At 37.5% G+C, this 26727-nt stretch overlaps 3 protein-coding genes, 3 non-coding genes and 1 pseudogene across 8 annotated transcripts; 5 read left to right on the top strand and 2 right to left on the bottom strand.

The window, feature by feature from the left end:
- Positions 1–53: 53 nt before the first annotated feature.
- LOC106432139 (developmental protein SEPALLATA 1-like) lies at positions 54–2739 on the bottom strand. Its single transcript, XM_013872985.3, has 7 exons — positions 2247–2739; positions 1305–1386; positions 1155–1216; positions 966–1065; positions 760–843; positions 505–656; positions 54–338 (listed from the first exon to the last, which is right to left on the bottom strand). Exons 1-7 carry the CDS (start codon positions 2429–2431, stop codon positions 251–253), a joined length of 753 nt encoding a protein of 250 aa, XP_013728439.2. The 5' UTR covers positions 2432–2739; the 3' UTR covers positions 54–250.
- Positions 2740–4054: 1315 nt separating this feature from the next.
- On the top strand, positions 4055–4128 carry TRNAI-AAU. Its single transcript has one exon. It is a non-coding gene; the product is annotated as a tRNA-Ile (tRNA).
- An 84-nt stretch (positions 4129–4212) lies between these two features.
- On the top strand, positions 4213–4286 carry TRNAI-AAU. The gene has a single exon. It is a non-coding gene; the product is annotated as a tRNA-Ile (tRNA).
- Positions 4287–4341: 55 nt separating this feature from the next.
- On the top strand, positions 4342–7618 carry LOC106432187 (probable tRNA (guanine(26)-N(2))-dimethyltransferase 1). 3 transcript variants are annotated; one of them, XM_013873047.3, is made up of 12 exons: positions 4342–4470; positions 4563–4675; positions 4890–5165; positions 5247–5334; positions 5422–5543; positions 5637–5776; positions 5874–5946; positions 6216–6304; positions 6378–6483; positions 6553–6765; positions 6846–7118; positions 7204–7618. In XM_013873047.3, exons 2-12 carry the CDS (start codon positions 4580–4582, stop codon positions 7474–7476), a joined length of 1749 nt encoding a protein of 582 aa, XP_013728501.1. In that variant the 5' UTR covers positions 4342–4470; positions 4563–4579; the 3' UTR covers positions 7477–7618. The 3 variants fall into 3 exon arrangements, with proteins under 3 accessions (XP_013728501.1, XP_048626486.1, XP_013728495.1); XM_013873041.3 differs by having other exon boundaries at positions 4437–4486; XM_048770529.1 differs by having other exon boundaries at positions 4436–4675.
- A 147-nt stretch (positions 7619–7765) lies between these two features.
- On the top strand, positions 7766–7837 carry TRNAD-GUC. Its single transcript has one exon. It is a non-coding gene; the product is annotated as a tRNA-Asp (tRNA).
- Positions 7838–8403: 566 nt separating this feature from the next.
- Positions 8404–12269, top strand: LOC106443126 (basic leucine zipper 43). Its single transcript, XM_048770555.1, has one exon. It carries the CDS (start codon positions 11507–11509, stop codon positions 12086–12088), a length of 582 nt encoding a protein of 193 aa, XP_048626512.1. The 5' UTR covers positions 8404–11506; the 3' UTR covers positions 12089–12269.
- Positions 12270–20439: 8170 nt separating this feature from the next.
- Positions 20440–23230, bottom strand: LOC106441454 (annotated as a pseudogene).
- Between the last annotated feature and the right edge of the window lie 3497 nt (positions 23231–26727).

A 26727-nucleotide genomic window follows, 5' to 3' on the forward strand; every position in this document is an offset into this window, starting at 1 on the left:
TTATATATGTATCTCAATGCACTGGTGCAGCACTTTGATTATAAGTTATCAGGTTTAATCAAGTTCCACATATTGCAACCCTTAATATAGCAAGGTTTCCCAAAATACACAAATGTACTGGAGATCCTCAGGACATTACATATCATGTCTACAAATCCAAAGTCTTGTGTCTACACTTTTTTATATATCAAACAGGTCTTTTAATTTGTTGGCGAGATTGATCACATCATTAGAATGATCCACATGACTTTCAGAGCATCCAGTCTGGAATGTAACCGGGCTGTGCCTGAGCTTGTGTTGTTGCAGTTATCTGCTCTGAGCATACTGGATTGTCATACCTGTCATCATCATCATCATCATCACCACCAAAACGTCAACAATATACATTGATGATCCTCTTAACACAAAACAACTAATTAAAGAGCCTCAAACATAATCTCAAGTACACAAGCAGAGAGGTTTGCAGATGATATTTCAAGGCAAAGATTACAAAGGATCACTTACCCCATCTGAAGAGTTGGATTGCATTCAAGAGGCTGGAATAGTCCTTGAGACTGAGCTTGATGATGCGCATAGGAAACATTATGTTCATTTCCTTCCCATCCTCCTCCTCCACCACCCATATGATGACTTCTCACACCAATCATATCATCCAGCTACACATTTGCCATTTTTCACCAAACCAAAAGACTCTAATCAGAAACAAGAAAGCTAGAGATTTTGCCAAAAATGTTGAGAACAACTTCAAATGCATTTTACCTTCATAGCCAAAGCTCTATTGGTTTCAAGCAACATTTGCTCTTTGGTTTGAAGGTCAGAGAGCTGGTCAAGCATGTACTGTGTCTGCAACAATCATCATATATATAGTAGTCATTACTACACAACAAACATTTTCACACACCAATCTTATTTGAATCATTCCATGTCTATGTATATATATAACTTCAGATAGGTTATGATATGACCTTGATGGAGCGAACTTGCTTGAGAGAGCCATCTAGTTGACGCTCAATCTGCTCTAACTCCTTTGAATTCAGAGGTCCTAAATCCTCTCCAAGAAGATTTCTGATACACATGTATACACACAAGAATGAATATTGGCACATGTGTATACATGCCTGTGTATGTATATAGAGGGAGAGAGACAGATGTACCTTTGTTGACGCTGAAGGCCCTCATATCTACCCTTGAGCTTCAGATACTCTCTGTAGCTGTTCTGAAATTCCAAGGGAAAAGAGGTTCTTAAACGATCTTTCTTGAAATGACATGATGTAAATCTATAGAATCTAAACTAAGAGTAGTACCTCAAGTTCTTTGGCAGGTTTATTGTTGACTTCAATAGAACCATAACTGCATTTCTGGTACCGTTCCAGTGTCTTGATCATGCTGAACAAAAACCACAAATTAAAGAGGATAAGAATTGTAATCATCAAGAAGATTATACTTGACATAGGACACAAACCTAACTCATCATAAACTAGACATGTAAGTTTGCTCTAGATATACTTGTGCACCTCAAGTATTTAATAAAGTTACTTCCTATAAAAATTTGAATGACTATTCTCAAATTTTCATTAGTCACTCATGAGAAACACTTAAGATTTTATTGTTTTGAATGCTATATATATATATATATATATAAGCTTGGATTTGTATTAATATGAAGCAAAAATAGTATTTGCAAGCATTATATATAAACTCTACATTCGTTTGAACAACTCTCAAATGTAAATAATATAAATTTAGTATTTTCCTTGATGTAATCAAACGATCTTAACATGTAAACAAAGAATAGACAGAGAATCAAAACCTTCATAGATACACACACGTTTTAAGTATTAGCCACCATAAATTACTAACTAACAGGTGGTTAATGCATGGAACCATATATTATCATTCTACGTTGGATCCTTATTTCCATAGAAACCTGTGTATCCAACTTTAAAGTTTCCAATCACACACACATATGTATTAAAACAAAAAATAACAAGAACGAAAAGAGAAATCAGATCTCAAAATTCAAGAACTCTTTGATCAAAGAAAAAAAAATTCAAGAACTCAAAACTAAATACTACAAAGAACTTAGATAATGAAATCAAGAAATCTAATTAAACTCAACAAGCTCATAGAAATCAAGATCTTGTGTGATCTATTCAAACAAGTTAGATCAGACAAAGATCTATGCTCAGATCTAGCAAGAACCAATGGAAAAAAGAAACTAAAATATTCAAGAAAGAGTGGTTTACTTAGAGGAGCTGCAAAACTCATAGAGCTTGCCACGGTTGGAGAAGATGATGAGAGCAACCTCGGCATCACAAAGAACAGACAATTCATAAGCTTTCTTCAGCAAACCGTTCCTACGTTTTGCAAACGTTACTTGTCTGTTGATCTTGTTCTCTATCCTCTTCAGCTCTACTCTTCCCCTTCCCATTTTTTTTTTGTTGTTGTTCTATAGTATTCTCTATTATATATATGCACACAAATAATGGTATGTAAATGTTTATCTAATATACAGAGACACAAAAATTCTGAGATCTGATCTTTTTTGTTCTTTAGGGTCTTGAGAAGGAGATATGCCCTAACTTCAGGAACAAGACCATATGGTTCTTGTTTCTCTCTTTCTGTGTTTGGAAGTGCGTGGAGGTTGTGAATCTAGTTGAGATTTTTTTTCTGTGGATATAGAATCTATTGGGAGCTAAAGATAAGAAATTTGTGAAGGTGAAGTTAGGGTTTGGTGGTGTGTTTTGATTTCAAGCCATCTCTCTTTTGACAAAAGAAAAAAACATCCACACGCTCTCTAAGCGCGTGATACAATGTTGTTTTAGTTCATTCAATTTATTACAGTCGATTTATCTCTAAAAAAAATTCACAACCTGTAAGGAAAGTATTGTGAGTTGTAATGATCTAACTAGAAAATATATGTGTGCTTCTCTTCAGGTAGAATTCATGTCTGTATATATGGTGTCTGATATTTTAGATACATATATGACATTATACACAAATATCTAAACATATGTTTTCTTAAGATTTCTATGTTTATACCATAATGACAAATTGTTTTGTTTAGTTGTATATAATGAAACAAATTTTTCGAAAAGGGTATCAACTTTTGATCGATGGTTGACTAGTAACTAAACACATGAGATGAAGGCTAAAGGTTACCCATTAACATGTGTATATAGTATAAAAAAACATGTGTATATATACGGTCTTCATGAAGTTATCACATTTTTAAAAAGTCAATTCAAAACAATAGTAAGAAAGTTTATATAACGTATACATTTGAGGATACATTCTTACGTGGTTGATACTAGGAAAATATGTTATTTATTGTCATTGTTGTTACTTGATGTTTTTGAACTTACTTGCTATAAAACTCAACCAGAAAGAAAGTCTGCTCGAATAAGAAAGCGACACGTGCACACCCATTTTAAGGTAGGAGATGCTTTTCTGCAGCTTCTGAAAGCAACCAGAAAATGGTATGATACATTGCTTTCATTGCATTAATAAAATTTTAATTGTTTTCTTCACAATACCATGCGCAAAATTTATACAACTTGCGTACTTATGCGTTTGTTAAAAAGCACATTTATCACAAATCTTTTGTAAATGCCACTGAAAGGTTTAAAGAACTTTTGGAGCAAAGAATCTTAACAGTGTAATACAAGAAGATGGTTGATGTGGTCTGATGAACACGTGTCGAGTTACGATTGAATTAGACTTTTGTCAGAGGCGTGTTCTATGAGCCAAAGCCTCCTTTTCGACAGTGACTTGTCTAGTTGTCAACGTTCTTTTACATCCTACTCTTTTATTTCACACGTTTGTTATTGTTAATTTCATTTCACCAAATATGTGGTATATAGAATGTCACTATATAGACAATTAATTTCAGCCAATTAACTAAGAATATGTTCTGAGGTTTTTTTTTTCCATATGAAAAAAACAAGAAAATAAAGTCACTAATCCTAAAATGCATGTATTGGTGGTTATAGAAAGAAAGGACAAGAAGGGCTTTCTGTATTCAAATAATGTTTATGTTCCAGTTCACCACATTGGCCTATTAGCTCAGCTGGTTAGAGCGTCGTGCTAATAACGCGAAGGTCACAGGTTCGATCCCTGTATAGGCCATATCTTTTTAGTGTGTTATATATAATCCTTTCTTTTTATCGTACTATAGATATTTAAATAGTAGAGCTGCCGAGTATCTCAAACGGCCTATTAGCTCAGCTGGTTAGAGCGTCGTGCTAATAACGCGAAGGTCACAGGTTCGATCCCTGTATAGGCCATCTTTTTAATTTGTTTTGCTTCCCATTCTTTTAATTATTTCTGTTTTGACCCCGTTTTGTTTGAAGTTAACCAATTTCATCCCAAAAGAAAAAAGGAAAATTGTGTAATTTTGTAGGGTTTTGGAACTCAACCCGTACGGCCTCTCTTTCTCTCTGAAACTGCAACCAAAGGAGAAGCTTTAAGGTGTCTTCACAAACAAGTCGATACCTGTTGTCAACATCTTTATTCTAATATTCAACGCTTTATGATTTACCGATTCGTATTGTTAAATTCAGATTTGTGCTCCTGAGCAATGGAGATTGATCTAAATGATTATACCGTTATCAAGGAAGGTGAAGCTGAGATTCTCATGCACAAGAAGAACAAAGTCTTCTTCAACAAAGCTCAGGTTTTTTAATTTTTTTAATTGTTGCCATTGGATTTGATTTGATGCAAAGGCTCTTCCTTTTCGCTAATAACTTATTTAATTACATAAAGGGTAATCTCTGGACTCATCAAGTATTAGTTTTGGTGCATTTTTTTTTAGTTTGAGATTTTCATATTTAGTGTTTTTAAGTGCCTTTGTGAGAAACTGACTAATTGCTTTATGTTTTTGTGGTTAGGTGAACAATAGGGACATGTCAATTGCTGTCCTGAGGGCATATATATCAAAACGCAAGCAAGAGCATGAGGCAATGTTGTCTAAAAGAGCTAGATCATCTGGTAAAGTGCCTGTGAAGAAGGTCTCTTCTGAAGTTTCCAAGGAAGAGACTCCCACTGAGAACGGTGAGGATAATGGTAAAACCAACGGAGAGACATCTCAGGATGGACCAAAGGAAGCTGCCAAGACCACTTATGAACCTGCACGAAGGGAACTCAAACCACCAAGAGTGCTTGAGGTAATACCTATAGTAACTATAGTTCGTTGCCTACTTTGCTTTTCTGTTAGTTAACTTTTTTTCTTTTGTTCTTATTTGTAGGCCTTGTCAGCTTCAGGGTTAAGGGCTTTGAGATATGCTCGTGAAGTTGAAGGGATTGGACAAGTTGTGGCTTTGGATAATGATCCAGGTACTTGTTTCCCCCCCCAACATTTGTGCTTGTGAAGAGGTTTTGGACTTTGAAATAATATAATATTTGCCTTTTTTCCTCTTAAAGCATCGGTTGAAGCTTGTCAGAGAAACTTAAAGTTCAACGGCTTGATGTCTACTTCAAAGGTGGAGTCACATCTTACTGATGCTCGTGTCCATATGCTCACCAACCCAAAAGAGTTTGATGTGGTATGCATCCAATTTTCTATGCTCATTTAGTCAAACAAATTTGTAACTTTTACATCTTATTGATATCTTATTCTGTTAACCAATTTGTCATAGGTTGATCTTGATCCATATGGTGCGCCGTCTATCTTCCTTGATTCAGCTGTTCAATCAGTTGCAGATGGTGGGTTGCTGATGTGTACAGCAACTGACATGGCAGTGTTGTGTGGTGCTAATGGCGAGGTTTGCTATTCCAAGTGAGATTCTATTTCACCCTTTAAATTGATAACCTTACTCTAAAGACAAAATTATATATTGTTTTTGTCTGAATCTCTTAAACCTGTCTATTGTTAGATATGGTTCCTATCCACTGAAAGGGAAGTATTGTCATGAGATGGCTCTGCGGATCCTCCTCGCCAGCATCGAGGTAATTAAATCACTCAGGCAAAATCTTCCATGCTATGGTATTTGTAAAGATGATCCATTACTATTTCTCAACGTTCAAGAAATCGCTAGGGGGTAGTTAGGCGTTTTATGTTAGGATTATTGATTGGATGGGCGCCTAGGACGATTCTTTTAATGATCTGCTGACAAGCAGATGCCTAGCCGACGCCTAGACTAATTTTTTAGAACATTACTATTTCTTCTCTTAAAAGCTTTTTCTGGGTGTATAATGTTTCTACTTTGATATTGCAGAGCCATGCAAACCGCTACAAGCGGTACATAGTCCCTGTTCTATCAGTCCAAATGGACTTCTACGTCCGTGTCTTTGTCCGAGTCTACACGTAAGTTTCTTTTGTTTATCTCCCAAACACTTACCCTCAGCTAGAGGCAAGTAAAGATTGAACCTTTATGCAGTTCGGCGAGTGCAATGAAGAACACTCCACTAAAGCTCTCATACTTCTATCAATGCATTGGTTGCGATTCCTTTCATCTTCAATCCGTTGGAAGATCCCTCCCTAAGGTTTCATGCCTCTCTCTTTGCATAGTTAGTTTCTGAAAAACGCATAATCCTTTTTTTTTTTTTTTGCAGAATAAAAGTGTGAGGTATCAAGCAGGAGTTGGTCCTGTAGTTCCACAGGACTGCACTCACTGTGGGAAGAAGTATAACATGGGCGGACCGATATGGTCAGCACCGATGCATGATCAGGAATGGGTGACTTCGATACTAAACGGTGTTAAATCCATGAAAGATAGATATCCTGCTTATGATAAAATATGCTCTGTTCTTACCACCATCTCAGAGGTAAAACTCTTCTTCAAAGTTCCATTTGTTTTGGTTTGTGTCAGTGTCTCTAAGTCCTTATTTGTTTGTGTTATCTGCAGGAGTTGCTAGATGTTCCGCTCTTTTTGTGCCTTCATAGTCTCTCTGGAACGTTAAAGTGCACTTCACCGTCAGCTGCGATGTTTAGATCAGCGGTGATGAATGCAAAGTACCGTGTCTCGGGGTCTCATGTGACCCCTCTCGGGATTAAAACCGATGCTCCTATGGAGGTTATCTGGGACATCATGCGGTGCTGGGTGAAGAATCATCCTGTGAAAGCGCAATCACCTCAACATCCAGGAAGTGTGATTCTATCTAAAGAACCATCTCTTCAGGTCCCTCTTTGCTTCATTCTCTTGAATAAAGTGTTTCAAGCTTTGAGTCCTTTAAACACTTTTTTTTATTTTTTTATTTTGACAGGTTGACTTTTCGCGGCACGTTGGTTCACTTAGCAAAGCACAGGTGAAGAAAGAAGCAAGGTTTCTGCCGAACCCGGAGAAGCATTGGGGTCCAAAGATAAGGGCTGGTCGTCAGATCACAAGCAAACACGTCTCGCTTATTGGTCATGAAGCAGTTAACGATCATCTCAATGGCCACAAGGAAGGAGAAGAGAAGCAAGAAGATGTCACTGAGGATGATGAGCCTGAGCTGAAACGCCAGAAGACAGAAGAGGATATTGCTTCAACATCATAAGGGGGGCTAATTGTTTTACACAAGAATATTAGATTTAATGTTTTGCTTAAAGATTTACTGCCCTTTTTTTATCTATTTTCAAACATTCGTCATCATCATGTTCTACGTTTTGATCCAACAAGCACAAACAGTGAACTTATTATATCTCTTGTATTGGTTCTCTTTAGTAGTTTCGTATTATTTTCTCAAGTATCCAATCCGAGACAGACATAGCCAGTCGGCACTTTTTCAGTCTTGCAGCAAAATTATTATATGTTATTTAATATAAAACAAACTTAGATAACGTCAAGTCGTTGTAGTATAGTGGTAAGTATTCCCGCCTGTCACGCGGGTGACCCGGGTTCGATCCCCGGCAACGGCGTTTATTTTTTTTCTTGCAGCTATTACGGAGCACAATCTTGGCCCAGGAGTGTATTATGATTTATAAACAAAAAGCCCATTACGAATAATAGCCAAACTTGAAACATTCAGTGTCGGTTTGATCCCAAAAAAAAAAAAAAATAGTGTCAATTTTTTTTCAGTTCTTTCTGTGATCATGGAAAATCCTTTTTTTTCTAGCTCTTGAGTACCCAATTGCTCAACAGTCAACACTATTTGCCGATTACTCGTACTAATTAAAACATGTGATGTCAACACACAAACTTCAATATAGTGAAGTATACAATTTTGATTAGAAATTATATGATTAGTTAACCACAATGTGACATCTCGTATATTTTAAAAATGATTCATGTCATCATCACCAATATGAGAATATTGACACATATATGCATTGTGCATGCATGTGAACTGCATGTATGCATGCATGCACTTGATGACAATCGGATACCAAACTTTTGTGATTGCGTTAGGTATTTGATTTTTTTTTAATTAAAGACTTTTTGCTGGTCATAGTAAAAATAAAAATAATAAGTTAATAACTCAATCATATATCTTTTATGATTATGACTCACGATATTGATACAAACTGACAGTGATAGTGGATGCAAGCCCTAATTAATAAAAGTTAATAGAAGTTAAATTTTTAGCAAAAAAGTAAAAGTTAATTACAAGGACATCAGCACACTATTTTGGCCTTTATCCATATCATTCTATTAAAATTTAACTAGAAGAAAAGTGGAGGACGTATCTGTGATTAAACTATAAATTATTAACTAAATGTGAGATTTTTTTTGTTTGTTTGTGTAGTTTTCTTGTAGTTATATAAAGATAAAACATGGACCAGTTTACGTTAACTGAATCAGAGATCAATAAGAAGTTGGGCATCTATATTCTATATATTTCTTAAAACATACTTGTGAGTATTATTCTCCATTTGGCAAATTGGATAGAATGATTTAAAGGTACGGACGAAAATATTAAACTATAAATTGGATATATAACTAAAAAATCATACAAATGAAGGACGCGGAATTATAAAGGAAACACTAAGAAAAAAAAGAAGCAAATTGGCAAAAAGTGAACAAGATAAAAATTGAGGAAAATTGAGGCTGTGAAAGAAGAACAAACCGTGCAAAAGGACATGAGACTGAAATAAAGAAGAAATAGACTTTGTAATGATATGACTTGATGGTGTTTATTTGCCCTTTTGTTTGACCAACACAGTCACACTATCTTTCATTCAGTAGTAATTTTTGTCTTCTTTCAAATTATGCAATTTGAAAATTTGAGGGTTTATGTCAGTCGACAAAAGTTACTGTTTTATAAATTTTACAGAAACTGTTTTCCAATTAATTATCAGTCGGTTTGAGATGAAAATCTATAACATCAAAGCTTATTAATCTCAATGAAAAGTTGATCCAAAATCAAGGAACTGCAATGCATCTGTTCAGCAAAAACTAATTGTCTTTTGAATATGTAGTTTAATTACCTCAGGTGATAATGTACGTCACATTTAAACAGTAGAACCTGACATTAACTTTTTTAAAAGAAAAAAGCATGTTCTATTACTGTGTTATTTTACTTTGTGCGAACACCCAAAAGTTCTTCCTCTGGACCAATATCGATATGCATATATTTTAGTTAGCATAGCCTTCTTACAAATGGATTATAACACATTCATGCATGCCTACGTTTTTAGTTATTTAAAGAAAGATACGTTCTAAAAAGTTCAAATAGTGACAAGAGAGAAAAAGGGACCAATGATTTGTTCAACTCTCCGATTATTAAATAGTTTTCGTAAAGATTATCTATTGCGTCCATTGTTTACTTATTAACTATAAAGAATATCTTAAGGAAACTATAGGACAAACCCAAGCGATTTCCTAAATTTTGATGACGTTATATTATAAAGTCAAACCTACAACCACGATCTTCTTATTTTGACCAGCTAAGGGATAACAATCATCTAAGTGAGTTGAGTGAAGCAAAAATATTGGTCATGAACTGTAATCTTTTTGTAAGTGTGTGTGGTTTTAAGTGGTTGTTGAGTCATCAGCTCCTCAAATGTACTATAGCCTTTGTAATCAACATCATAAAACGACAAGCCAAACTTGCCTAACACATCTTGCTTTCTTAGTGCAACTAAGGAGTTTATTCGGTTTGGTTTTTCTTGATAGTGGTGTTTGATCATATATGCCCATATAATATGAGAAGAGTTGGAGGAATAATTATGTTCTTGTATATTGACATGATCTTCTTTATATAACTTGATTTGATGAGATTTAATACGTAACGTTTGAGAAGAACAAACAATTACGGTGATTAAGTAATCACCTCAAACTGAAAGACCAGAAACGAGTCATTCTATTTATTTATGATTTACGCTTTAAAATTTTAAAATATTAAGAATACTTAATTATTCTACAAAATTTGAAGAATATATTAGTACATGATCTTGTCCGGAATTCTCCAATTACTGAAAGGAAAATTCTAATTTAGTAGTTATAACTTATAAATTCAGCTAACCATTTAACTCCTTACTTTAAGATATTTAAGATTTATTTTTTGTGTGATACTATAGTAGTTAACACCACATTGTTTTTTTTTTTTAAATCTAGGACCTCTAAAAGTCTACAGAGAAAACCATATAGCAATTCATCCTTCTTATAGGAGAAGATAATCTCTTATATTTTTAGAAAGAACAAGACGAGGAGAAATTAGTGATTTGTAAAATAAAGAATATATATAAACTTTACAAATTGACTTGTTTGGCACATTACCACTTTATATGTTGGCTAACAAAAGCATTGTTTCTAAGTTTAAATAATTTTGAAACCACACAGCTAGAAACTACAAACTTTTTCTGTGATGTAAGAACACAACACTGATCCAAACTTGATTTTATCCACAATGGTACTAGTCTTCATGTGTCATTATCATGATAATGCATGGGGATGATATATAAATCTTTGTCAGATCAATCTTTCTTGAACATCATGACCATGCATCATGTATGTGCACATGTTTGATGCGCTGGCACCCTCTCCTATACTCACATGTGTACATATTCAACAACTTACCTCTTGGTTACTAAGCTAACCATTTCAATATCGATGCACCACATCCATGTGTCATCACACACACAGTGATACACACCCATATAATATATATATGCATGCACTGATTATCAGGTTATGATAGACCATAAGGCATGGGCTTTCCATAGTACTTTCATTCTCATGCATTAACCGGTCGATGAATAAACAATATACATGTAATCGGGATCAACTTAAAAATTATAATACTACTTCAACCTGTTTATCGATGTCATAACTAATAATTTTTACAAGAAAAAAAATCCTCTTTAGTGTCCACTACACTTGTAGATTTATATGGCAGCCATTAAAAAAGCTGAACAAATATTCTTCGCAATAACTTAAAGAAAGAAAACATGCCAATGGTCATGTAGAAGACATAATCTAACATATATTTTCAAAAGCAAAATCCTTATGAAAGTGTCACGAAAGCCACCAATTTACAGAAAGTGTGGTCCACTTCTAATGTCTTTCTATCTGTATAAACACCCCTTCTCAGCCAATCTCTACCATAACCTCACCCTCTTTGAGATCTAACTAGAGAGAAATTGACCATGCATCCAAATTATGATAGTTCAAGTATAAACAACATGCAACAACAAGACTACTTCCACTTAAACCCCTATTACAACAACTTAAACCCTTCAACCAATAACAACCTCAATCTTCTCTCATACCCTCAAATTCAAGAATTCAATAATCTACAATCTCCAGCAAGCAACAACAACTCTACCACGTCCGATGAAGCAACTGAAGAGACATTCGTCATCAGCGAGAGAAAGCAAAGACGTATGGTATCTAACAGAGAATCAGCAAGAAGGTCAAGAATGAGAAAGCAAAGACACTTAGATGAGCTTCTATCCCAAGTTGCTTGGCTTCGAAGCGAGAACCACCAGATTTTAGGCAAGCTTAACAAAGCCACGGATAGCAACGATCTTGTTCTTCAAGAGAACTTGATTCTTAAAGAGGAAAATTTGGAACTTCGCCAAGTTATCACATCTATGAAGAAGCTTGGAGGAGCAGAAGGAGGAAGCACAAGTTTCCATGGCATATATTGTTCTTCTTCCTTGGATCATGACTTGGATCAAGACTTCTCTTGTATTACAAATGATCCAAAGTCTCATCATCCGTCATGAGTTGTTGTGATCGAACTTTAAGTTTCCGAGACCATATATTTCTAGGCTGAGAATAAAGCTGAGTCTTATGTATTTTCACTGAGCTAGCACCGTTGAGACATTACTTTTTAACGGTTTAACTACGTACTAAAGTTTGCGTTATCTTTTGATGAATATTGGATTTGAATATTACTTTTATCTATTGTACTTTGTATAAACAAAAAAAAGGAGATAACTGGAGATGATGGCTATTACTTCTTTCAGTTGAAGACGATATTGGATGGTATATAATTGGTGAAATAATTTTAAAGTTGTAAACAAAGAAACTAAATGATAGAAACTATATTCTACATGTATATATACTTGGGAGCAAAAACAATGTATTTATGTATACGTACATAGGAAAAGAAACGAAGACACATAAAAGTACCACCAACTCTCCTCACGCAAGACGGAGTAGCCTTGATAATTTTTGGAATATATATATATTTGTAAAAATTTACGTATATTTAAAATAAAGAAAATGATCAATCATCTTCTATATGCGCATTATTGCCTTTTATTTCATCATCGTTGAATAACAACTACAAGCTGGGGATGCCTATGTGAGTGTACGTTTAAATCTTCAATGAGTGATTTGGACCAATAAATTAATCTTTGATATGAGGGGCGATTTTGAAGGCGATAACGGAAAACAACCGGTGATCTACGATCTCCGCTGTCAACGAAGGCAGTAAGGATGGCTACCATGGAGATTCCGGCAGATCCTCCGCCGGAGATACAGAGAGTTGTCAAATCTTGGGTTGGGGTTGTCCAGAAGAAACAGGTGTTGAAGAAATATGAGGTAGAGGTTGCGATATCGGAGGGGAAACATTCAGTGGAGGTTCCGGCTGAAATTATAGAGAAATCTAATCCGCTTTGGGAGGACTTCGTGATTGCAAGGTTTCTGGAAATAGCGCCACACATTGCGAAGGTGCATATGATTCTGTCTAAGATCTGGGCGTTTGGGGATAAGTCACAAAAGCTGGATGTGATTGAGATGGATGACAGGACGATGAGGGTCAGGATCACTAGTTCGTTGATAAGAGATAAGGTGATAAGACGAGGGATGTGGAATATTGCGGGAGTACCAATGGTGGTGTCAAAATGGAACCCAGATGAAGGTGATGCAGAAGCGCATTTGACTCCGCTTTGGATCTATTTGAAAAATGTTCCGATGAGTATGTATTCATGGGAAGGATTGAGTTTCATCACAAGTCCGATAGGAGTACCTGATCGTCTACACCCGGAGACAATTGCTTGCTCTAACTTTGACATTGCTAAGGTGTTTGTGAAGGCGGATTTATCAAAAGAGCTACCTGAGAAAATTGACTTTACAATCCAAGGGAAAAAAGTTACTATTGATTTCATCTATCCAAGACTTCCTCCAAGGTGTGTGAAATGTGGTATATGGGGCCATCTTGAGATTGTTTGCAAGGAGGGTACGAAAGAAAGGATGGAGGAACCAAAAAGTATGCAGACACCGTTAGCAGAGGCTAGGACGGAGAGGCAAGTAACATCATTGGAGAGAGAACAGAATGAGAAAGTTGAGGGTTCGAAGGAGAAAGGAAAGAGTGGTGGAGCGCAAGAAGGGAGTGAAATGGGTAATATGGAAGAAAGGTGTAGTGAAGACGAAGGAAATAAAGAGATAGAAGAGGGAGAAATAACTGGATGGGAAAAGGTAGCGGGAGAAAAGATTGGAAGAAGTCCAATATCACAAAGCCTGATGTATGGCCAGGTGACTATTGCAACACCTTCTAGGTTTGCAGCTTTGAGAAATACGAATGAAAAAGGAGAGGAGATAGATGAGGAACAAACAGAAGAAATGGAGGAAATGGATAAGGAAGAAGAAGTAGAAGATATTTATCAAAGTAGAGCAGAGGAGAGTGTGGAAGCAAATAAGAAAGGCATAGGAAGGCAGATTCTGCCTAGGCAATCGAAGACTAACCATAAAGTGGTAATTTCTGAAACTTCAGATCATGTCAAAGATATGAGAAGGGGTTCTAGGAAAAACCACTAAATGGCGGGGTTCTTTTGGAATATAAGGGGTTTTAATAAAACAACTAAGCAGGGGGTAGTGAGAAACTGGTTAAGAGAGAAATCGATTCTGTTTGGTTGTCTTATTGAAACAAGGGTGAGGGAGTGTAAAGCGGCGAAGATATTGGATGAAGGGTTTAAGGAATGGAATTTCATGGGAAATTATGAGTATAACAGATTGGGAAGGATTTGGGTGTTGTGGAGACCAGAAGTGAGGGTGACTCCTGTCTACAAAGATGCACAAATCATAACATGCTCGATTTTGCTGCCAGGGGAAAATGAGGAGTTTCTCTGTTCATTCATTTATGCTTCCAACAGTGTGGAGGAAAGGAAGGATTTATGGGATGATTTGAGACGACATTATGAAACACCTATGTTTAAGAACAAAAGATGGATGCTGATGGGAGACTATAATGAAATTTTGGAGGGAGAGGAGCACTCAGGGTTTGGGGACTCGCCAAGAATACCACTAGGTATGAGGGATTTCCAAGACATAGTAAATCATTGTAGGCTAACGGACATGGGCTATCAAGGGCCGAGATACACTTGGTGTAACAAGAGAGAAGAGGGGTTGATTTGCAAGAAATTGGATAGGGTTCTTGTGAATGAGGAATGGTTGAACAGGACGGGTGCATACTGTGTTTTTGAGCCGGGAGGATGTTCTGACCACCTGAGATGTCGAATCCAACTAAAGAGGGAAGATAGTAGGAAACGGAGGCCTTTCAAGTTTACCAATGCCATTGCTAAGATGCCAGAGTTTAAGGAGCTTATGGAGAATCAATGGAGGGAGTATGAAGCTCTGTATCAATCAACTTCTGCTATGTATCGTCTTACAAAGAGACTTAAGGCTTTGAAACAGCCTTTGAGAGAGCTAAGTAAAGTCAAATTGGGTGAGATTCCAAAGAAAACTAGAGAAGCATATCAGGAATTATGCGTAAAACAGAAAGAGACAATGGAGAATCCAACTGCAGCTAGGATAAGGGCTGAAAGTGAAGCGATGATTAGATGGCACAGATTAGCAGAACTTGAAGAAGAACTTCTTAAACAAAGATCCAAGGTTCATTGGCTGGATGTTGGGGATGGGAATAACAAGTTCTTCCATAGTGCAGAAAAAATTCGGGAAGTAAGGAATGTTATTCATGAAATTCTACGTGTTGATGGATCAATAGCCAATACAGAAGAAGAGATTCAAGAAGAAGCTGTGAATTTTTTCGCCGAGTTTATGAGATTGCAACCAGTGGAGTTTGAGGGAGCTACAACAAATAGACTAACAGAGCTTCTGGGGTTTCAGTGTAGTGAAGAGGACTGTTCCAAGCTGGTTAGAGAAGTCACAGGGGCAGAAATAAAGGAAGTTTTATTTAAGATGCCAGGAAGCAAGTCCCCAGGACCAGATGGGTTCACAACAGAATTTTTCAAGGAGGCTTGGGCAGTTATTGGAGGAGATGTAATCATGGCAATTCAATCTTTCTTTGTTAAGGGATTTCTACCGAAGGGTTTGAATTCTACAATTTTGGCACTCATTCCTAAGAAAGAAGAAGCAAAGATGATGAAAGACTACATGCCAATTTCATGCTGCAATGTGCTATATAAGGTAATCTCTAAGATCATTGCAAATAGATTGAAGAGTGTCCTGCCTAAGTGTATAACTCTTAATCAGTCTGCATTCATTAAAGAGCGTTTGCTAATGGAGAATGTCTTGCTAGCTACGGAATTAGTCAAAGACTATCATAAGGATGATATCTCACCTAGATGCGCAATGCAGATTGATATATCCAAGGCATTTGACTCCGTGCAATGGCCGTTTTTGATCAACACGCTGACAGCTCTAGGATTACCGGAAAAATTTATAAGCTGGATCTCGCTGTGTATAACTTCAGCTTCGTTCTCAGTGCAAGTAAACGGGGAGCTTGCAGGTTATTTCCAGAGTAGGAGAGGTTTAAGACAAGGTTGCTCTCTATCCCCTTACCTCTTTGTGATATGTATGAATGTATTGTCGAAGTTGTTGGATAAGGCAGCTGCGGAAGGGAAAATTGGTTATCACCCGAGGTGTAAAAACATCGTGCTTACTCATTTATGTTTTGCGGATGATCTGATGATATTTGCGGATGGAACAAGAAACTCGATAGAAGGGATACTTAAGGTCTTTGAAGAGTTTGACAAGATGAGTGGGCTGAAGATCAGTATGGAGAAATCTGTTATATTCATGGCCGGAGTAAATCAGAGAGAAGAGGAGATCTTAAGGCAGTTCCCTTTTGATACAGGAAAGTTACCAGTCCGCTACCTTGGCCTACCCCTGCTAACTAAGAATATGACGGTTACGGATTTTCTTCCATTGGTAGAAAAAATCAAGAAAAAGATGGGGTCTTGGACAGGAAGATTTCTTTCTTTTGCTGGAAGATTGCAGCTCATAAACTCTGTCATACGAAGCCTCTCAAATTTCTGGATGGCAGCGTTTAAACTCCCGAGTGGTTGTCTTAAGGAGATAGAGAGATTATGTTCAGCTTTTTTGTGGTCTGGGCCAGAGATGAATGGAAGGAAAGCAAAGATATCGTGGGAGGAAGTCTGTAAGACGAAACAAGAAGGTGGCTTAGGTCTACGACCACTCAAAGAAGTGAATCAGGTGTGTTGTCTTAAATTAATTTGGAGGATCCTTTTGGCCAGTTCACTTTGGGTTAGCTGGATTAAGCTTTATCTAATCAGGAAAGGCTCAATCTGGACGATCAAAGATAATACACAAAGTGGTTCGTGGCTGTGGAGAAAGATTCTTCACTGTCGAGAGAAGGCAAAACAATTCTACAGAGTGGAGGTGCATAATGGTAGAAACACATCGTTCTGGCATGAGAAGTGGACCCCCTTGGGATGTCTGAAGGATATGGTAAGGGAAGGTAGCTGTTTTGACATTGGTATTCCAATTCATGCAAAAGTAGAGGATAGTCGGAACCACAGAAGGAAGCACCACCGAGTTGAAATTTTTAACAGAATAGAGATGGAGATACAGAGATTTAAAGAGAACTGGGTGCAGGAGGAAGATCTTTCATTGTGGAAGAATGAAAAAGGGAAAGTATAAGAAGACATTCTCTACAAAGGAAACATGGCTAAGTATAAGAGAAACGCATCCTATCTGTTCCTGGTATCCTGCTGTATGGTTCAAGCATGCGACGCCAAAATACTGCTTTATGACTTGGATTGCAATGCATGGGAGATTGTCTACAGGTGATCGAATTCAACGTTGGAACGTGAATGTGGACGCATCATGTGTTCTATGTCAGGAGCCTTTGGAGACCCTAAGCCATCTGTTCTTTGAGTGCACTTATTCTATGCAAGTTTGGGAAGCGCTTATGAAAGGTCTGCTAGAAGATCAATACACTGTGAACTGGGAAAGACTAATGAGTCTAATTACAAGGACTTCTAACTGGAGCAAGATTAAAATGTTCATCACGAGGTATATGTTTCAGTCAACTATACATATGATTTGGAGAGAGCGAAACAGAAGGAGGCATGGTGAAGATTTTGTTCCTGCAACTCTACTAGTACAGAGACTAGACAAAAACATGAGGAACATGTTCACAATGATTAGGAGAAGAGGGGATAGGGAGTATGAAGGAGGAATGGCCATTTGGTTTGGTGCGAGACAATCTTAATTAGGGATTTGAGAAGGTATGAGAAGGGGGGAGTATTGTTTAAAGCACTTGATGTAATGGAGCGATTGATCTTCATTTTTATAAGTCTGATTGAGAAGGTCTAGTAGGAGTGAGAGCTAGACATCCAGTAGGAGTGAGAGCTGGCTACCTAGTAGGAGTGAGAGCTAGGTAGATTTTAGAAGGTTTGATATGCGATGAAGGAGTGGGACATCCAGTAGGAGTGAGAGCTGGCTGCCTAGTAGGAGTGAGAGCTAGGTAGAGGGAGAAGATTGATAAGGGATGAGGAGGTTTGATGAGTGGAAGGGAAAGCTTTTAGTTTCTTTTGGTTTTTATCTACACTTGTATAGAAAAATTAAGAAATGGTCACACATAGTTGTAACAAGGTCTTTTCTTTTTGAATTAAAGTTAACATTCAATTCAAAAAAAAAAAAAAAAAAAAATCTTTGATATGAGTTCACTAATCCATCTCAACCGCATAGTCATAGATGTAAGGTCCAGAGAAATAAGATACAGTTTGATCATGTAACCATCGTAAGAGCTTACCAAGTAGCTATAGCCTATATGATAAAAAGAAACAAAAGAGTGAAAAAACTAATACTAACGTTCATATCAGACCGGTGACTTGTCATTATCCTCCTCCTCGGGGAACATTCCTTTCAAGAGAAAGGTATTGAGAAGCAGCAAGGCAGCTAAGAGACCATAAGCAGTCCAAACAGGTAACTGGTAACTTAAATACCCAACCAAACACAACATGAAATACGCGTAGACAACATGGTGGACATAGACATATTTTGAAGGCCTAGTGAGTTGAAAGACGGCCAAATATCCAGCGAAAATCATAAAATTGCAGATACAAAATTCTATCATGCGAAAGTAGGAGCATGTGGAGCACATCATGATCATCATAACCCCGACGGCGTAAGGAAAATAATGTCTTGTAGCTCCCGAGTTGTGATGAGTTGGTTTAGGTCTAGGTGTTGGAACAGGAACATAAAACGAGCTCACCACCTTAAACGCAATATAAGAGAACGGTGGTACTGAGCATATCCCTAAGGCGCTTGATTCGTCTTTCAAAGTACTGGACCACGAAGAAGTAGCCAGGAGTGCGACAATTAACCTAGTTAACCAACCCACGCATACTAACGTGCCTATCCCTCGATATAACCATCTCGTTTTTGAGCAGTTCACTCCTTTGATTATTATCGTTTCACAACTCATGTTTGATGCTAGAATTGTGATGATGATAAAGGAAGTTTGGCCCCTCTCTAGTCCTTTTATAAAGACTTTCATTCGAGGAAGTCTATTAGGGGACTAGGAAACATTAATTTACCCTAAACCAACTATGAAAACATGTTTGATTATGTTGCCAAGGAGTGAGAGTACTTAATATGGGCCCGTCTCTGATTCTTTGTTTAATTAATGGGCTTTAACGAGCTTCGTCTTTAATAGTAGGCCCAATAAAAGCTGGAATCTGTTGATGGCGGGGGTGGAGGTCAAACTATCTCTCACTTGCAAAGTCACAATCAATCTGGGGTGATTTTTGGATACATTGATCACTAGCATGTGCTTTTCGTATATCTTTACATCTTGTTGGATTATTTGTTTTGTTGGATAACTTGTCTGAGGAACCTATAAGGCTAGATATTAAATATAATTAGCAGTTTTTTGGTAAGACAAGTTAACACCGGTCTTAGATCGTTGCTAATAACATTTACGAGCAAAAGCGAAATCTACTCATCGGAATGTTTATCGAATGGTAGTTACATAAAGACTTGAGCAGCTTAATCATGGAAGATTAACCTCAGATAAGCTTATCGAATGGTAGGTACAATAAGACTCCAGATTCTCGCTGTTGGTGCTTCCGTAGCTGTTTCTCCGAGGCTCCGGCGCCGGAGAGGAGTGATTGAGAGGGGTGAGGCTGTGTCTCCGATCGGATCTGGGCGTACATTAGCTTAAAATAATTAAAGAAGTACATTAGCTTAAAGTTTTTTTTTTCTTTGCGTATATATGTTGTTCACTGATTATGTAAATTTATGGAATGAGATTCATTAATTATTTTGTTATAATATCCATTACTAGCCTGGCCCATCTTGGTTATATTCATTTCTGAAGCTGAAATCTTTTGTTTTTGTTAATCAAAAGTTAAACGTAAATTTGGGAATGTAACAAAGGATGTTACCTTGAATTAGTCTTTGAATAATTGTTTGACCATCTTGCTTAAGGAGTTAAAATGGTTGATAATTTTATTCAATGTTCAAATGAAACTCTTGCCTAAAAATAATTACGGGAAAAGAACTTTGGTCGCTCCTGGCGAACTTGACCCTGCGTTAAAAATCAAAGACTCTAGAGAGAAATGAGCACGACATACAGAATATTAAACTCGCACTAATTGTCATTCAAAATAAAGAGTTTTGACACTAATTTCCAATACTAGACTCGGTCGGAAAGGGCCAGTGTACTATAGCGACCCGACATACAAAAATGATTTAAGAAAATGGAGCGACGTCCCGCCTTTTAATTTCTAGGTAATGGGCCGTAATCTAGCCCAAACCCAAAAAACAATGGGACGACAACGTATCAGATTTACCTAAAACGACACGCAGTTCAAATCTTTATAAGGCAGAAAGGATAGTTTACGGTCCTCTCTGGACAATCAATAATGCAGTTTAGCAAAAGAGATAACTAATCGCATTTTTAAGTAATGATAAAGATTAGCGGCGGTTCAAAATGTTCTCTACTTGTTGGCCATTGTGATAAAAAAAAATATGAAACTTCATAACCAACACAAAGGAACAAAGAAACGATGTCCAGATTCACAACTACGGTTGTTTTTCAGCCAAGTTTAGTTCCTTCAGGTTTTACATGGAGAACTTCTGAGGGACAGTATCAAAATCGTCTCCAAAGTCATACCTTTGTCTTTCCTTTCCAACCTGAGATAAAGTCTTCAACGGTTTTAGTCTGAGAAACTTAGGTTACAGGACAGAACAGTCTATAAAACATGGTATAAAGTTACCTTTCCCAAGTATAAAGGATCACATGACAAGCTCTCATCCATGGCTATGAGATTCTTCGACAGCCCAATCGTCCTGAAAATCATATAAACAAAAAGCTTATTTAATGATGTTACTCTACACAGGCCAAACTTTTCATTTGTCTCTCAATTTGATTCCATGTGACAGCAAAGTACTAGGTTTGTAGACAGACCTTTGAATGACAGAATCCATTATCTCTATCATCTCACTGGTTTTGTACTGCTCAGGGTCCTCCAAGAATCTGACCATTCCAACTTTCTGGTTGATAAGGGCGTGTATCTGACCATCCTGGATCTGCAAGTTTGGAAAAGAAACATCATATTGTCATATAACAGTTATGCTAATAAAACTATCTTCCAAAAAAAATAAAGTGTGGGACACAAGAGATACAGTACGATCTGGAGCACATGCATTTCCGCCAAGTTGGACCATGTTGGCTATATCTTGAAGCGACAAGGTCAAGTACTTCTGAGTCAACCTCCGAATGTTCCGTTTGTAAAGGGATGACACTGCTTGCTTAACTAATCCAAGGTTATTGTCCTGAAAAATGGAGTGAATGAAGCTCGATCAATGAAAGCTATATGGTGAATGAAGAGTTAATATTAAAACTACAGTGAGACTTTAGGGGAGATTTTTACCTTTTCAAACTCTGAGCTGTTGGCCAAAACAACTGCCTCTAGTTCACTGATCTTCCCGTCGTTGTAACGCATACCCACATCAATGTAAGGCTGAGAAAAGAGTGAATGATAAAATTATAAGCTTATATATAGATCTAGCTAGTATATGGGTACAAAGCAGCTGAATAAACTGGTCTGAACTGAAAAGAACTCATCATATGGGCAAAATGAAGACATAATAACGTAGACAAACGTTAAATGTACAATTGATACGGTTCAAACTTACTGTACACCAGGTTTTGAAGCTACTCTTAGTTGTTGTAGAAGCGCACTTGGGGAGACTGATTGTAAACTGCACAAGTAAAAAAAACACAATATAATTAAAAACATCATAAGATAAACCAATGCTTGAAGAGAAAATCAGAAACAGGTTATAACTAGTGAAATCAACATTAGCGAAAACATCCCATGGATCAGGCTCATGTAATATGCTAGCTATCACGACAGAAAACTAGATAAACAAAAAAATCGAAACATAAACGCAGCCTTACCTGTCCAGAGTGAATGAGAGTCACCAGTATTTACTTTTTGTACGTCTCGAGAGGTATGGCGTTGACAACATGCATTGGAGCAGTGACAACCTGAGAAAAAGCACTTCGATCAAGTTTAAAACAAAAGCAAAAGTCCATGATGACTTAAAACATGTGAAAAAAGTAAACAGAATGTCATTATAAAGAAGTTCAAATGTTTTCTGGAATCTCTGCAACCCAATGCATATCATACCCCTGACAATCGTGCAGAATAGATTAAAAGTTACTTCTAGTATACTAGCATAGGAGTCAAGAGCTATGGAACAAGGGAAATGGAGCGCATGAGGAGTCATGACTCCTCAAAAACAAGCGACTCAAATCGGCAAGAGAGAGCTCTGCCTTAATGCGGGAGATGCCTTCACAGCGGGATGTCGTCAAAATCCAAGTAAAACGGCGTCAGGAGCAAGAAGGAGAAGCCAATCGATTACCAACGAGCCCCACGGTTGTAGTCCTTTGAACTAAGAAAAGAGGTTCTCGGTGGAGCGCCTCACATCCACCTTTCACTCAATAAAGAGATGAGAAGCTCTACAACAACCTTGGAACTACACAGAAGAGGAGACCGACTGGAGTGAGACGATGAGGCAGAAGCGGTGACAGCAGCGTCGCGTCGTGCATTCCGGCGAGACTCAGATCTCAGATCTGACTCATATCCAAGCGCAATCGGTGACTAAAGGTAGATCCATGCGGCCTCACGAAGCTTACCTCGACTATTCAGACCTCGTTCATGCTCCAGAGAGACCAAAGACGCCTTTGGTTTCAGTTTGTTTCGAAGGAGAGACCTATCGAAGCCAGACACACGAACAAGGAGGAGAGACGAGAGGAGGAGGCGAAGGGTTGAGACAGCGCACTTAAAACGGACACAGGACCCGTGGTGACCGGAGACAAGACTCTAGCGGCCACCGCGAGAAAGAGCTTGATGTTGATGGAATTAGGGTTTGGCGGCGACTTTATGGGAGAGACTGGAGATTACATTTCTCGCTCGCTAAACGAATCTGCACAGCATCGCAAGCGTTGATGAACCGAGCGATTAACAGAACTACATCACAAGTTTTCTCCTTTAACTGTAATCTTATCGACCGGTAAAAAAAATCTTTTTAACTGAGTGATTTAATTAAAAAATGATTAATATTTTTATATCATAAAATCTTATTTTTAAGTTTAAGCGGAAGCTGGGGAATCTCCCGACGTTCAAACCTCCGGCGTATAAGCTCGAGGATCTCGAAGAATACAGGTTTACAGATCGAATCGTACACTCTGATTTTGTTTTTTATAAAACAGCTTTTTTGAAACCACACTCTGAAGAAAATTTGTTTGTTATTATAGTTTTTTTGATTTTCTTACAAACTGGAAACTAAGAAACAAAGAACAAAACTAAGAAACAGAGAGCAAAACTAAGAAGCAGAACCGACTCGAACCACACTCTGATTTGGTTGTTTGTTATTCACTTTTAGTCACGGTTTCGGCGAGTACGTTATCTTCATCTTCCTTGGATCCTTGACGCTGTAGGAGAGACAGGGGAACTTGTAGATTCGTGTGAAGGAGATGAACGGTGGTGGTTTTGTAAGATTGAATGGGTATTTCTTTCGTGGAAAAAGCATGGGTATGTCGCCGGAGGGACGTCGCAGGGGGGGGGAGGCAGGCGAGCACGGCGTGGCCGGAGGCCAGCGTGGTGGCACCGGAGGGGTCTGGGGGAGGGCGAGGCGGAGAGGGAGAGGACAAATCGCCATGTCTGTGTGCTCTATGTTTGTACGTCTGAAGAAGAAGGAGTGACATGCATTGGAGCAGTGACAACCTGAGAAAAAGCACTTCGATCAAGTTTAAAACAAAAGCAAAAGTCCATGATAACTTAAAACATGTGAAAAAGTAAACAGAATGCCATTGTAAAGAAGTTCAAATGTTTTCTGGAATCTCTGCAACCCAATGCATATCATACCCTTGACAATGGTGCATAATAGATTACAAGTTACTTCTAGTATACTAGCATAGGAGTCAAGAGCTATGGAACAAGGGAAATGGAGCGCATGAGGAGTCCTGACTCCTTATAAACAAGCGACTCAAATCGGCAAGAGAGAGCTCTGCCTTAATGCGGGAGATGCCTTCACAGCGGGATGTCGTCAAAATCCAAGTAAAACAGCGTCAGGAGCAAGAAGGAGAAGCCAATCGATTACCAACGAGCCCCACGGTTGTAGTCCTTTGAACTAAGAAAAGAGGTTCTCGGTGGAGCGCCTCACATCCACCTTTCACTCGATAAAGAGAGGAGAAGCTCTATCTTTATAAACCAATTTTTGCTGAGATATGTCTTTCAAGCTCTTGTTCACACAATTTGGATTGAAAGAAATGGACGAAGACATGGATCACCTCATCAAGATCTAAGGAACATCATCAAGTTTGTAGACAAGCAGGTCAGAAACAGAATAAGCTCATTGCGTGGAAAAGGAGGGAAGTATCTAACCCAAGCAATGGCAAATTGGTTTGATTCACGGGCATAGAATTAAGCTTTATTTTTATGGTTTTCACAAAACAAAAACTCTAGAATCAAGCTGCATTAGTTTGTAAAAAGGCCTTTTTTGTTTGAATAAATTTAACATTCTTCAAAAAAAAAAAATAAAGAGAGGAGAAGCTCTACAACAACCTTGGAACTACACAGAAGAGGAGACCGACTGGAGTGAGACGATGAGGCAGAAGCGGTGACGGCAGCGTCGCGTCGTGCATTCCGGCGAGACTCAGATCTCGGATCTGACCCATATCCAAGCGCAATCGGTGACTAAAGGTAGATCCATGCGGCCTCCCGAAGCTTACCTCAACTAATCATACCTCGTTCATGCTCCAGAGAGACCAAAAACGCCTTTGGTTTCAGTTTATTTTGAAGGAGAGACCTATCGAACTCAGACACACGAACAAGGAGGAGAGACGAGAGGAGGAGGCGAAGGGTTGAGACAGCGCGCTTAAAACAGACACGAGACCCACGGTGACCGGAGACAAGACTCCAGCTGCCACCGCGAGAAGGAGCTTGATGTTGATGGAATTAGGGTTTGGCGGCGACTTTATGGGAGAGACTGGAGATTACATTTCTCGCTCGCTAAACGAATCTGCACAGCATCGCAAGCGTTGATGAACCGAGCGATTAACAGAACTACATCACAAGTTTTCTCCTTTAACCGTAATCTTATCGACCGGTATGAAAAATCTTTTTAACTGAGTGATTTAATTAAAAAATGATTAATATTTTTATATCATAAAGTCTTAATTTTAAGTTTAAGCAGAAGCTGGGGAATCTCCCGACGTTCAAACCTCTGGCGTATAAGCTCGAGGATCTCGAAGAATACAGGTTTACAGATCGAATCGTACACTCTGATTTTGTTTTTTATAAAACAGCTTTCTTGAAACCACACTCTGAAGAAAATTTGTTTGTTATTACAGTTTTTTTGATTTTCTTACAAACTGGAAACTAAGAAACAAAGAACAAAACTAAGAAACAGAGAGCAAAACTAAGAAGCAGAACCGACTCGAACCACACTCTGATTTGGTTGTTTGTTATTCACTTTTAGTCACGGTTTCGGCGAGTACGTTATCTTCATCTTCCTTGGATCCTTGACGCTGTAGGAGAGACAAGGGAACTTGTAGATTCGTGTGAAGGAGATGAACGGTGGTGGTTTTGTAAGATTGAATGGGTATTTCTTTCATGGAAAAAGCATGGGTATGTCGCCGGAGGGACGTCGCGGGGGGGGGGGGGGGGGGGGAAGGCAGGCGAGCACGGCGTGGCCAGAGGCAAAACTTCAAATCAAAAAGTTTGGTTTTTAATGATTCTAAGTTTGCATCAAATCTAGAGTTATTGGAAATTGAATTCTAGATAATTTTACTCATAAGACAAAACTTCAAAAATCTTGCATATTTCCTCTAGATTCTTAAAAAACCTTGAATTGGAACATTTTCATAAACTTTTAAAATATGAAATACTCTTTATAACTTTTTACAAATTTAACAAATTTATTGACTTTTAGAATCAACCAACTCTATAAAAATTCTGCTCCCACTAACCCCCCCTAAATGGATTCAACATGTTGTTGAACATTGATTGCAAGGAAGATTTTTCATGTTTTCTCGACTTCAAATTTTTATTTATTGTTCTAATTATTTTTAGTGTAACTTGAATGACTAATAAAAGTGTTCCTTTTGTTAATCTCTTGTCCGCTAATTTCTCAATTTCAGTAGTATTCATATATTCAATACAAGTTGGATTATAACTATGAAAATGAATATAAAAGAAAATGATTTGAGAAATAGATACTAAATCATTTGAATTTTTTTTATATATTTTCATAGAATAAAGAAATTGATTATGCCGGTGAGCGAATGAAAACTAAATAAACACTTGCTTTAAGAGTAATGATATAAGTGAAAAAAACTCACTTCTTAAGAAATGCAGAATTTGTTCAAACTCAACAAGTGAGATTGAAGCTGAAACAAATCTCATTATCCAATATTTACAAATAAGTTTCTTATGTATTTAACCTAACTTAGGGAAGAAGATAAACTCTCATAATTAATGATTTAAAATCAATTATTAGTTCTTTGCAATCCAACTAATTTTAAAATTTTAAGATAATTTAAGTTGATGAATTATAAATTTATGTAATATCTCTTACAGTTTTTGATTTCAATCATTTATTCATGGATTTTAAATAATTTTTGATTTAATAAAAT

Source organism: Brassica napus, chromosome A3 (assembly GCF_020379485.1).
Source record: "Brassica napus cultivar Da-Ae chromosome A3, Da-Ae, whole genome shotgun sequence".
Classification (NCBI taxonomy): domain Eukaryota; kingdom Viridiplantae; phylum Streptophyta; class Magnoliopsida; order Brassicales; family Brassicaceae; genus Brassica; species Brassica napus.

Excerpts from the sequence above, each read along its gene's own strand:
- LOC106432139 (XM_013872985.3), bottom strand. The coding sequence starts at position 2,431 with ATGGGAAGGGGAAGAGTAGAGCTGAAGAGGATAGAGAACAAGATCAAC. Across the intron at positions 1,066-1,154 it reads GGCCTTCAGCGTCAACAAAG|AAATCTTCTTGGAGAGGATT; the intron begins GTACATCTGTCT and ends CATGTGTATCAG. Across the intron at positions 657-759 it reads ATAGAGCTTTGGCTATGAAG|CTGGATGATATGATTGGTGT; the intron begins GTAAAATGCATT and ends GCAAATGTGTAG.
- LOC106432187 (XM_013873047.3), top strand. The coding sequence starts at position 4,580 with ATGGAGATTGATCTAAATGATTATACCGTTATCAAGGAAGGTGAAGCT. Across the intron at positions 6,305-6,377 it reads GTCTTTGTCCGAGTCTACAC|TTCGGCGAGTGCAATGAAGA; the intron begins GTAAGTTTCTTT and ends ACCTTTATGCAG. Across the intron at positions 6,484-6,552 it reads TTGGAAGATCCCTCCCTAAG|AATAAAAGTGTGAGGTATCA; the intron begins GTTTCATGCCTC and ends TTTTTTTTGCAG.
- LOC106443126 (XM_048770555.1), top strand. The coding sequence starts at position 11,507 with ATGCATCCAAATTATGATAGTTCAAGTATAAACAACATGCAACAACAA.